Source organism: Phaseolus vulgaris, chromosome 11 (assembly GCF_051622355.1).
Source record: "Phaseolus vulgaris cultivar YP4 chromosome 11, ASM5162235v1, whole genome shotgun sequence".
Classification (NCBI taxonomy): Eukaryota; Viridiplantae; Streptophyta; class Magnoliopsida; order Fabales; family Fabaceae; genus Phaseolus; species Phaseolus vulgaris.
The window spans coordinates 33,050,763-33,062,572 of record NC_143508.1 but is presented as its reverse complement, the minus strand read 5'-3'; the positions used below and the strand labels follow the sequence as shown (position 1 = coordinate 33,062,572).

Sequence of the window (11,810 nt, the reverse complement as noted above, 5' to 3'; positions counted from 1 at the left end):
AAATATTAAATAATAATAATAAAAATTATAATGTAGGTGTAAAACAAGGAAGGATGTCAAAGTATAATGATACTAAACACAAAGCCCATAGGAGGCCTACCCAATACCAACCCTGCCCAAACTTCTTAATAGAAAAGAATATCAACAGTCTCCAACCGCGGAGAGGGCGCGTGGGAGAACCTTCCGAATACTGCACCGCACCAGTCAGACGGAAACCCACTGGACCGGAGAGTAATAAACACGTGCAGCTTAACCGCTTGTGATAACTTTTAAAATTCTTGCACACAAAACTCCCCGCCAATAAAGTCCCTAACCCTCTCGCACTCGCGTGAGCCTCACGCAAGATGCCACGTTACTCTCAATTGGTGCGTTGTATTCACGCTGAGAGAATGTGAGTGAGTCCACTTCCACAAGTTTCGGTGTTATAATGCTTCCTGGGCACGGCTCTTTGTTGCACCCCAAACGCTTAGCCTGGTCCACGCTTCCCCACGAACGCACCGTTGTCGTACACCTGTGACGATTCGATAAAACGACTAGCGTTTCAGGAAAGAGAGAGAAAGACGAAGCGTTCTAGAGAGAGAAACAAAGAGAGAGTTTGCAAGCGTGTGTGGGTGTGTGTGCGAGATCTGATCGAAAACAAGGTAATCGAGCTTCGAAACCCTTTTTTTCTCTACGATTTGTTCTTAAGATTCTGATTCTTCGTTTCTGAGGAGGTTCTGAGTGAGGCGTGGGAATTTGTGCGGTGGGAGGAAGCCCTAGGAATTTCTAGGGTTTGGTTTGTCGTCTTTTTATTTTTATTTTTTATGTGATTCTTTGATTTGTTGGTGTATAAAACCCTAGGATTTCGGGGATTTGGGGTTGGTGTTAGGATTAGGGTTTTGTATTTATGGCTTCGGGGCCTGTGGTTGGAGGGGATGATGAAGCCAAAGAGAAACAGAGATTTGGGGAGAGGAAAGTTTACACGAGGAGGAAAGTGCTCAAAGGCCAAAAGAAAGACCCTAACGCTCCGAACTCCGTTGCTTCCGCCACTGAAAATAACGCCACAGCCGCTACAGCCACGTCTACCGTTACCAATGAGAATAGTATCAATAGCAGAATCACAACCGTCCAGAAGAACAAAGTTGGTGAGTCCGGGGAGGCCAAGAGCAATAGTGATAAAGTTGTGGCCCAGCCTCCTGAACAGTCTGCCGTGCCGGAAGATACTGCTCAGCCTCAAGTGAGTTCTAGATTAGAGGATCAGATGCAAGCGAGTTTAAGACTGGATAATGGGAATACAGTTCAGCCACCACCCGAGGATCAGGATATGACATTGACCGAAGGGAGTTCAAGAAAGGAGGATGAAAATATAACTCAGTCGCAATTGGAGGATGGGAATATGGTTCTGCCCAATGGGAATTCAAGGTTAGAGGATGGGAATATGGCCCAACTTCAAGTGAGTTCAAGATTGGAGGATGTGAATATGACAGAGCCTCAAGCGAGTACAAGGTCAGGAGATGGAAATATGACTGAGCCTCAAGTGAGTTCAAAATCAGAGGATGGGAGTGCAGTTCTGCCACATGGGAGTTCAAGGTCAGAAGATGGGAACACCACTCAGCCACAAGTGTCATTGGATGATGGGAACATGGCTCAACCACAATTGAGTTCAAGGTCAGAGGATGGGAATATAGCTCAACTACAAGTGAGTCCTAGATCAGAGGATATGAATATGGTTCAAGCGCAAGAGAGTTCAAAATTGGAGGGTAGAAAGTCCCCTCAGCCAGAAGTGAATTCAAGAATGGAGGATGGGAATTCACCCCAGCTGCAAGTGAACTCAAGATTGGAGGATGGGGTTTTGCCTAGGTCACATGTGAATTCAAGATGGGATGAGGATACAGTTCAACCACCAGTAGTGCTGGTTTCTGATGACTCATACAACCGACAGCGTGATGAACCTTCTAGCCTCAATGTCGAGCAGGAGGATGATGGACCTTCAAGCCCCAGTCGTCATCAGGAGGCAGTTCCTAGCACCCGCGGCCTTACATTGGGGAATGGTGTTGTGGAGCCACGACAGAGGGATCAAATCAAGATAAGTTTGTCCTCAAAGTCAAAACAGCAAATACGAGAGATTCGGTGGAAGCTTGAAAGTGAGCTTGATGTTGTAAGAAGTTTAGTTAATAGGATTGAAGTGAAGCAGAGGCAAGTTGGTGGATATCGCAACTCAAATGTGCTGGTTGGTAGTGGGATGGATAATGTGGGTGGAGCAAAGCGTGCTCACTCAGAGGTGGCATCTGTTGGTGTTCCAAGGGAACCTGCCAGTTCCAGGCCCTTGCACCAGTTAAGTTTGTCAATGTTGGAAAATAGTCAGGGGATTATTGAAACTGTTGAGAAGGAGAAGAGAACACCTAAAGCAAACCAATTTTATCATAACTCAGAGTTCTTGCTTGCAAAAGATAAATTTCCTCCAGCAGAGAGTAACAAGAAGTCAAAGTTGAATTGGAAGAAGCAAGGCGGGGGAGAAATGAGACATGGTTTTGGGATGGGATCTAAGTTTTTCAAAAGCTGTAGTTCACTGCTTGAAAAATTGATGAAACACAAGCATGGTTGGGTGTTTAATGCTCCTGTTGATGTTGAGGGTCTTGGTTTGCATGATTATTTCACTATCATCACTCATCCAATGGACTTGGGAACTGTAAAATCAAGGCTGAACAAGAATTGGTACAAATCACCAAAGGAATTTGCAGAGGATGTGAGACTCACTTTTCATAATGCCATGACGTATAATCCAAAGGGACAAGATGTTCATATAATGGCAGAGCAGTTAGCAAAGATATTTGAAGACAGATGGGCTATAATCGAGTCAGATTATAATCGGGAGATGAGATGTGGGTTTGATTATGGGGCAGCTCCCCCTGCACCTTCACCTTTGTCAAGAAGGGTTTCTGCTTTTACACCACCACCACATCTTGATATGAGAAGGATTTTGGATAGATCAGAATCAATGACACAGACTCCAAAACCTATGAGCTTTACACCATCAAGTAGAACCCCAGCTCCAAAAAAGCCAAAGGCAAAAGATCCTTACAAAAGAGACATGACGTTTGAGGAAAAACAAAAACTTAGCACTAACCTTCAGAGTTTACCTTCAGAGAAGCTTGATGCTATAGTACAAATCATTAAGAAGAGAAATTTAGCACTTGATCAACATGATGATGAAATTGAAGTAGACATTGATAATGTGGATGCTGAAACTCTCTGGGAGCTTGATAGATTTGTGACCAACTATAAGAAAAGTTTGAGCAAAAATAAAAGGAAGGCTGAACTTGCACGAGCTAGAGCAGAAGCCTTGCACCAGAGTGCTATCCAGAAGGTAAAGAATACAATTTTGACTTCTATGGCCTCTCTTACTTTGGGAAGCAGTTATTCTAAATGTTTTTTTGTATTTTTTTGCTTTCCGCAGAGCCAGGCACCAGCTATGGAAGAGATTCCAAACGAAACACAAACAGGTGAACTTCTTAGAATCAGGTTGTGTTTTTGCATTGTTGATATTCACATTTTTATATTGAAATCGTTGACTTCTTGTGTACAGATGAAAGGATTATTCCCCAATCATTGCCTGTGCAAGGGGGAAATCAAGCGGATAACGGGAGTAGGTCAAGCAGTTCAAGCAGCTCCAGCAGTGATTCAGGATCTTCTTCAAGTGGTACATTGATCATGATTTAGCGTCTATCTTACGTGTTATTTGTTCATGTACATCTTTTATGGACTGTTGAAGTCAAATGTTCTGTCTTTCTCATTTGTATGTGGTGTTGCAGATTCTGATAGTGACAGTTCCTCAGCGTCTGGATCTGATGCAGGGTCACAAGGGACCTGAATATGCTCTGTCTGGTAGAGTTACAGCCTCTGATGTTTTATCTTACATTGTGCTCTATGACTTCGTATTGTTTAGCAGTCCTTTGCTTCTGTGATATTTATCTGCACTTCTCCCTTTCCATTCTGAAGAGAGATGTATATATAGTCAAGGCTGTATTTTTTAAGAAAATGAATGAGTTTGTGGATATCTGTCTTTGTTGTATGAAAGTTGGTGGCCTTTCTGTTGGTGTTCATAATCAGTTGATTTTTGGAAGAATAAGATTTGAAGCTATTATTTCTGACATTTTTTTGTAATAGCTTGGCTGTATTATAGCTATTTCTTGTTGTGTGGAAACTCCAGACCGATTTAATGATTTTACCAGCTTTGTAAGTAATTTTGTTTGATTATATGAATCAATTTTTTCCACTTTATTAGTTTTTATCCCGATCTGGTGGTAGCCTTCACTATTTTGTTTCTGCTTGTGCACAATCCCCCGCCCCCTGCCTATACATTGTAGCTTTTACTATTAGTTTGTGTGCATACTCCATTGATGCTCTTCTATATTGCCTGTCTCGTTTGTGAACATTTTAAGACTAGTGATGTGAAATTTTTACTGGTTAATAGCCCTTTTCACCCGGGGTCTTCTGATTTAATCATCATAGATTCATAGTTGTTGAATTAGAATTAAAAAAAGTAGCTTGATTTTTCTCAAATTTGAATCTCAATTTGACAACCTTGCTGTACCAGTTTTTATAATATATAGTTGATTTTGAAAAATGCTGTTTCTTGTTTTCTATTCATTACCATCTTACTGTACTTTCTATACGAGGAGCTTTATTTAACCTTGACCGGTCCCGCTTTAAAATAGACATTTTAAGGTTTTTTCATAATATCAAACTTGATTTTTAAAATTGGAGTTATAATGCATCACCATGAAGAATGTGCTAACGGGACATCATAATATCTCATGTCTTCTGAGCCCCAAAAGAAATATCAGAGCTTCAGGAACATTTGCAGTTTTTCGTGTGCACTTCTCAGCATGACTTTTTATGATGCATTCTAAAGGTTAAATTGTATGCATGCTTGAATTTAATGCACCCGTGCTCCTGCACATGCGATTACCTGTCTGAAGTTTATTTTAATTAATATATGCTTGCTGAAGTCATTAATAATAGAAGTTTTGGAATTGATGTATGCTAACTAGTTTTCCCATGATCTGTTTTTCTTTCATGTTGCAGTTCTCAGATTTTTAGAGTAGATAGTGTCTTGATGCCCCGCCTAGTTTGGTTTTTGAAGCTTCCCAGATTATTAGTTTAACTGTTGGATTGTAGAGGAAGCATTCTGAAGGCCATCGGTGATCCTAATGATGCAGCATGGGATATTTTCTTCCCTTTTATTTGAACTTCTACTTGTGCCTGGCCTTCTAGTTGGCATTCCGACACGAATTCTTGTATAATATTTGGTAGAATGTGATGATAGTTAGGTAGTTAGTTTTACGTAGCATGTGTACATTGCTAACTACTGCTGCGCAAGCATTGACTTCCATTGATAACATGTTTTTTAATTATGTGCTAGCAGATTCAAGATCTTGGTGCCATACGAAGATATATGTAATTTCTTGTTCTTGAAAAATCTTATTCCGTGTAGTTTATAAACGTTAAAATGCAAGGTAGGATTTTATCTGAGTTAAGATTTTATTTTTTAACTGTTTTTTTCTACCTTTCACTCCTTGCATTCCGCCTGCCTAAACTTCTCGACTATCAAAATAGTTCTTTATCAGCTTAGAAATATCGTAATTACTTTCCAATATATTAATCGATGATGAAAAGAAAAATGTTGAAATGAAATATTTCTCCACTAATCATACGAGATAACTTTTTAAAAAGAATGATGCCTAAGCGTAAGGCTCCAGCAAATGTCATATATTTTATTGGGGATAGAGTGGAATAATGACTTTCTTTTGGTGCTGAACTGTTGTTTTGTGGGGATGTTCCAGTTGTCTAGTTCGGTTTTGTCTATGCCAGTGAAAGCGTCCTTTGGCCTTTAAAATGACAAGGGAAGTTGAAATATAGTTAGCAGTGTATTGTCTTTATTCTTTCTTTCTTTCTTTATCAGAGCAAGTGAAAGAAACAATGTGCAACTCAGATGGAGATTGCAGGCCCCTGGGTTTCTTGTTGGGTCTTCCCTTTGCCTTTCTCTGCCTCCTTCTATCAATCGTTGGTCTAGTTGTCTGGATTGTTGGGTAAAACAATCTCTTATCTTTCTCTCCCTCTCTCTTCCTAGTTGTCTTATTGTCATCGTTTGTTTTGGGTTACTTCACACCTCCAATCTCTGATTGGTACAAAAACAAAATTTTGGTTATATGTGCAGATTGTTGCTGACATGCATATGCCCCTGCTGCTTGTGCCTGACCATAATAGTGGAGCTTGCGTTAGGATTGGTGAAGGCTCCACTGCACGTCATGGAGTGGTTCACCTCTCAGATCCCTTGCTGACCTGTTCTTTGTTTATTTCTTTCTTCTCGCAAGAAAAATATTTGACTTGATTCTGTGGATGTTCATTGATGGCGCCCTTTGTCTTCTTGTCAGTTTCTGTTGTTTCATGAGTGGGGATTTCATGTTTGTCTTTTGGTTTCTTTGTCAAATTCGTAGCAGTGTCTTATGAAACTTGGTTTCACAGAAACACAATACTTTTTGCTTCTTAGGGCGTTGATATTAGAGAGAGAACCAATTATTACTAAGGGTGATTATATTTTGACACCCCGCTCCAGTTTACACCTACACTAAAATATTAATATTTATAATAAAAAAATTTAAAAATAAGAAAATGTCTTTAATAAAATATTAGACAAAATATAAAATGTTAAAATAATTTTTAAAATTAAAAATGATTAAAATATTAATATTTAGTGGGGTGTAAAGTGGAGCGGTGTCAAACCATCATTTTCCTATTACTAATTACAATTGCTGAAAAAACTACCATTTCCCATTGTTTAAGTTTTTTTTTGTAGTTTTTTGCGTATTTTATTATTCCCCTCTGACATGTTTTTTTTTATTATTATTGTAATGTATATTCGTCTAGGAATGCCAACATTGTCCCTAACCAGAGAAGGACAATGATAATATCAGAAAAGCCAAAGTCAATTATTTTTATTCTGCCATGGTATTTCCTCCACTGACTTAGAAACTAGCATTATTACTATTTACAATAGAAATAAGAATTATATGTGGATTCACAGCTAGATTAATCATATTTAGAACATGCATGTGGAGAGTGCGTCCAACTCAATCAATAATGCACATGACACATTTTCTCAACTAGATTACTGTTCCTTGTTATTTTTTTAACAAGAAAATCACGGTCGTATAAATGATTAATGTAAGATTTTAAATTTTATAATTGAACAACATCAAGTATATTTGTTATTTTTTATTGAAAATAGAATGTTTTGACCGAGAATGAGATATTCAATGAAGGTGTTAACTGTGGAAACTAATGAAGAAACACAAATATATGATATTTCAATGCAAGTTAGTAAAGGATATTTAAATTATAAGAGATTCATATTTGAATTCAAGTTAGTAGAGGGATATCTCAATTATGTTAAAACTTTTATTAAAATTAGAGTACTTAAAAATAGTCAAACCATGTATAGACTTCAACCTTGAAGAAAAACAATTTAGATTTAAAACCATATATATTTTAAATTCAGACTAGGCTGAAGCTTAATAAAGTATACCCTCTTCATTTGTTTATTCACCTCCATACCTTATTCTACGACCTATAGATTGTGTGAAAAATGTTGTCTTAACAAATTATAAATCTCACACACTTCACCTTCTTTCCATCTTTCACCTCCGCGGCATCCCAATATTCCCATCTTCAAGCTTTACATTGGTTTTTTACATTGTTTTGGAATGTTTTGCAGGCCGTTTGTAGTATATGTTGGGAAAAACGGGTAATTTTCCCACTAAAACAAAACCCTAACAGAGCTACCCGACAAATAATATTGAATAAATAAAGCGGAATAATAAAAGAGATAAAGAGGAAAAAACACACCCGAAAATTGTTAACGGAGTTCGGCCTGTTTAGCCTAATCTCCGAGCACAGCAAAAACAACTCCCTTTTATTATTATGAGAGAAGATATTACAAATTGGGATATATAACAGTGAAGGAGGGGATGTTAATATATAACCCTCAAACCTCCTTCCCAAACAATGAACCCACCGATGTGGGACTTGGGATTAAGCCAAAATCTACAAATCTCCATCTTGGCTTAATTTCAAGTCCCACCTAAAACAAATCTTCTCAAAACATAACAAAAACAAAACTTTACAGTGCTTCAAATTTGCGCCTCTAGGCGCCAACTTCAAATGTGCAAAATATTAACCAAGTCTAAACAATGTTCAAACTTGGCCCTTGTACCACCTTGGTAAGCATATCTGCAGGATTCTCCGTAGTGTGAATCTTCTGGAGAACAATCTCCTCTTCTTCGAGAATCTCACGCACAAAGTGATAACGAACATCAATGTGCTTCGTCCGTGCATGAAAGACTTGATTCTTTGCTAAATGAATAGCACTCTGACTGTCAGAATATAACTCAAGTTGTTTCTGACCAACTCCCAAGTCTTTAAGCAACCCATGAAGCCAAATTGCTTCTTTCACAGCCTCTGTAATCGCCATATACTCTGCCTCTGTCGTAGACAAAGCCACCGTAGACTGCAAGGTAGACTTCCAACTAATTGGCGCTTTTGCTAAAGTGAACAAATAGCCAGTTGTAGACCGTCGCTTATCCAAATCACCTGCATAATCAGAATCACAATATCCAACTATGCATTGACCAAGTGATTCATATTGCTCAAATGCCAATCCAACATCTAAGGTATTTTGGAGGTACCGTAGAATCCATCTCACAGCTTGCCAATGACCCTTGCCCGGATCATGCATGTACCTGCTAACAACACTCACAGCCTGTGAAATATCTGGTCTTGTACACACCATTGCATACATCAAGCTTCCAACTGCATTTGCATATGGGACTTTCGCCATGTATTCTCGTTCTTCATCAGTCGTCGGAGATAAACGACTACTCAATTTCAAATGAGGAGCAAGTGGGGTACTTACAGGTTTTGTATCTTCGTGTATACCAAAACGTTGTAGTACCTTCTGCAAATACTGCTTCTGTGACAGCCAAAGTTTTCCCCTCTCTCTGTCCCTGTTTATCTCCATGCCGAGAATCTTCTTGGCTTCCCCCAAATCCTTCATCTCGAACTCTTTACTCAACTGAGCCTTTAACCTATCAATCTCAACTTGGCTCTTTGTTGCAATCAGCATATCATCAACATATAAGAGTAAGTAAATGTAGGAACCATCTTCAAGTCTGCGCAAATACACACATTGATCATATTTGCTTCTCTTGTACTTCTGATCCTTCATGAACTTATCAAATCGTTTGTACCACTGTCTCGGAGATTGTTTCAGTCCGTACAACGATTTGCTAAGTTTACAAACCCAATCTTCTTTACCATCAACCTTGTATCCTTCTGGTTGAGTCATATAGATTTCCTCATTCAAATCACCGTGTAGGAACGCGGTCTTTACATCAAGTTGAGCAAGCTCCAAATTCAACTGTGCTACCAAGGCCAACAAAATTCGAATGGAGGAATGTTTAACAACTGGAGAAAATACCTCATTATAATCAATTCCCTCCCTCTGAGCAAAGCCTTTAGCAATCAACCTTGCCTTGTAGCGAACATCTTCTTTATTAGGAAATCCTTCTTTCTTTGCAAATACCCATTTGCACCCAATTGCCTTCTTACCTTTTGGAAATTGTGCCAGCTTCCACGTCTTGTTCTTCTTCAAAGACTGCATCTCCTCTTCCATCGCACCTGCCCAATTACCACTCTCTGAACTCAGAATGGCTTCTGGGTAAGTGGATGGAATGTCATCAACAATTGGAAGTGCATAGGCAACCATATCCATGAAACGAGTAGGCTTCTGAATGTCTCGTCTCTGTCTTCTAACTGCAATTGGCGCTGATTGTTGTTGAGATTCTTGGGTAGGAACCTCTTCCTCATCTGACTCTTCTTCTGCCATAGGAGAGTGACTTGTGGTATTTCGTGTTGGGATCACCACTATCGGCTCAAACTCCACCTACTTCCGGGCACACTCCACCTGTTGTGGAGTACTATCAGCTCCTTCTGGATTTACCTTCTTTAACATGGCAGATTCATCAAAGGTAACATCCCTGCTGATAATCGTCTTCTTTGCCTCTAGACACCACAAACGGTATCCCTTCACTCCAGGACTAAAGCCCATGAAAAGAGCTTTCTTTGCCCGTGGATCCAACTTTGATTCAATCACATGATAATATGCAATAGAACCAAAAATATGCAAAGAATCATAATCAGTTGCAGGTTTTCCAGACCATACCTCTAACGGGGTTTTGCCATCTATAGCAGATGATGGCAAACGATTGACGAGATGTTGAACGTATGTCACAGCCTCAGCCCAAAACTCTCTGCCTAACTCAGCATTAGACAACATACAACGAACTTTCTTCACAAGTGTCTTGTTCATACGCTCCGAAACCCCATTCTGCTGTGGTGTTTTTCTAACAGTGAAGTGCCGAACTATGCCACAATCTTGGCATACCTTCAGGAACGGATCACTCTTGTATTCTCCTCCATTATTTGTTCGGAGAACCTTAATCTTCCTTCCTGTCTGGTTTTCAACTTGAGCTTTCCACTTAAGGAAAATTCCAAGCACATCATTTTTGTTCTTCATAGTAAACACCCAAACTCTCCTGGAAAAATCATCAACAAAAGTGACAAAATAATGCCTACCTCCGATTGACGGAGTCTTGGCAGGTCCCCACACATCTGAATGCACATAATCCAGAATACCCTTGGTATTGTGAATTGCAGTGCCAAACTTCACTCTTCGTTGTTTTCCCAGAACACAATGCTCACAAAATTCAAGTTTGCAAGCCTTCGTACCTTTCAACAATCCTTGCTTGGTAAGAATTTGCAAGGATTTCTCTCCAGCATGTCCCAACCTCATATGCCACAACTTCGTTGCCTCAGCATCCTTCTTAGTGCTAGAAGTTGTTGCCGCTACTGTCCCCACCACTGTACTACCTTGGTAGTAATACAAATTGTTCTTCCTCACGCCTTTCAACATCACCAGTGCTCCTGAAGTTGCTTTAAGAATTCCATCTCGCATCGTCACAACTAGGCCTTTAGATTCTAAAGCCCCCAATGAGATGAGATTCTTCTTCAACTTTGGCACGTACCGTACATCCCGCAAAATTCTAGTGGATCCATCGTGATTCCGCAACTTGATTGAACCTATCCCGACTGTCTTACATGGATTATCATTACCCATGTAAACAACCCCGCCATCGAGTTCTTGAAAATCAAAGAACCATTCCCGAATGGGACACATATGATAGGTACAACCTGAATCCAATATCCACTCATCTGGATACGATGATGCTGAAAGCGAGACAATTAAAGAGATATCTGATTCCACGTCACTTTTGCATTCTGCAACATTTGCATCTTGTGGAGTCTTCCCTTTCTTCTGCAGTTTTGGACAGTCTTTCTTCCAGTGTCCTTTCTCATGACAGAAAGCACACTCATCTTTGGCAACGACTCGACCTTTAGACTTAGACATCCCTCTTCTCTCCTTTGTTTGGCTTTGCTGACGACCTCTTGCCACCAATGCTTCTTCTGATGTCGTTGATTTGGTTTTCATCTTATCCTGCTTTCTTAATTCATGACTATATAAAGCAGAACAAACAGCATCTAATGACACATTCTCCTTCCCGTGAAGGAGCGTAGTCTCCAAATGTTCAAATTCATCAGGAAGAGATGATAACAACATCAAAGCCAAATCCTCATCCTCAAACTTCACATCTAAATTCAACAGGTCTGCTACTAATTGATTAAACATAGTGATGTGTGCATTCATAGTAGTA

At 39.5% G+C, this 11,810-nt stretch overlaps 2 protein-coding genes across 2 annotated transcripts; both read left to right on the top strand.

The window, feature by feature from the left end:
- Window positions 1-330: 330 nt before the first annotated feature.
- On the top strand, window positions 331-5,514 carry LOC137811328 (uncharacterized). Its single transcript, XM_068613022.1, has 5 exons — window positions 331-3,346; window positions 3,437-3,482; window positions 3,566-3,679; window positions 3,792-3,864; window positions 5,068-5,514. Exons 1-4 carry the CDS (start codon window positions 887-889, stop codon window positions 3,848-3,850), a joined length of 2,679 nt encoding a protein of 892 aa, XP_068469123.1. The 5' UTR covers window positions 331-886; the 3' UTR covers window positions 3,851-3,864; window positions 5,068-5,514.
- A 333-nt stretch (window positions 5,515-5,847) lies between these two features.
- On the top strand, window positions 5,848-6,512 carry LOC137811337 (signaling peptide TAXIMIN 1). Its single transcript, XM_068613030.2, has 2 exons — window positions 5,848-6,071; window positions 6,200-6,512. Exons 1-2 carry the CDS (start codon window positions 5,962-5,964, stop codon window positions 6,321-6,323), a joined length of 234 nt encoding a protein of 77 aa, XP_068469131.1. The 5' UTR covers window positions 5,848-5,961; the 3' UTR covers window positions 6,324-6,512.
- The last annotated feature ends 5,298 nt before the right edge of the window (window positions 6,513-11,810 follow it).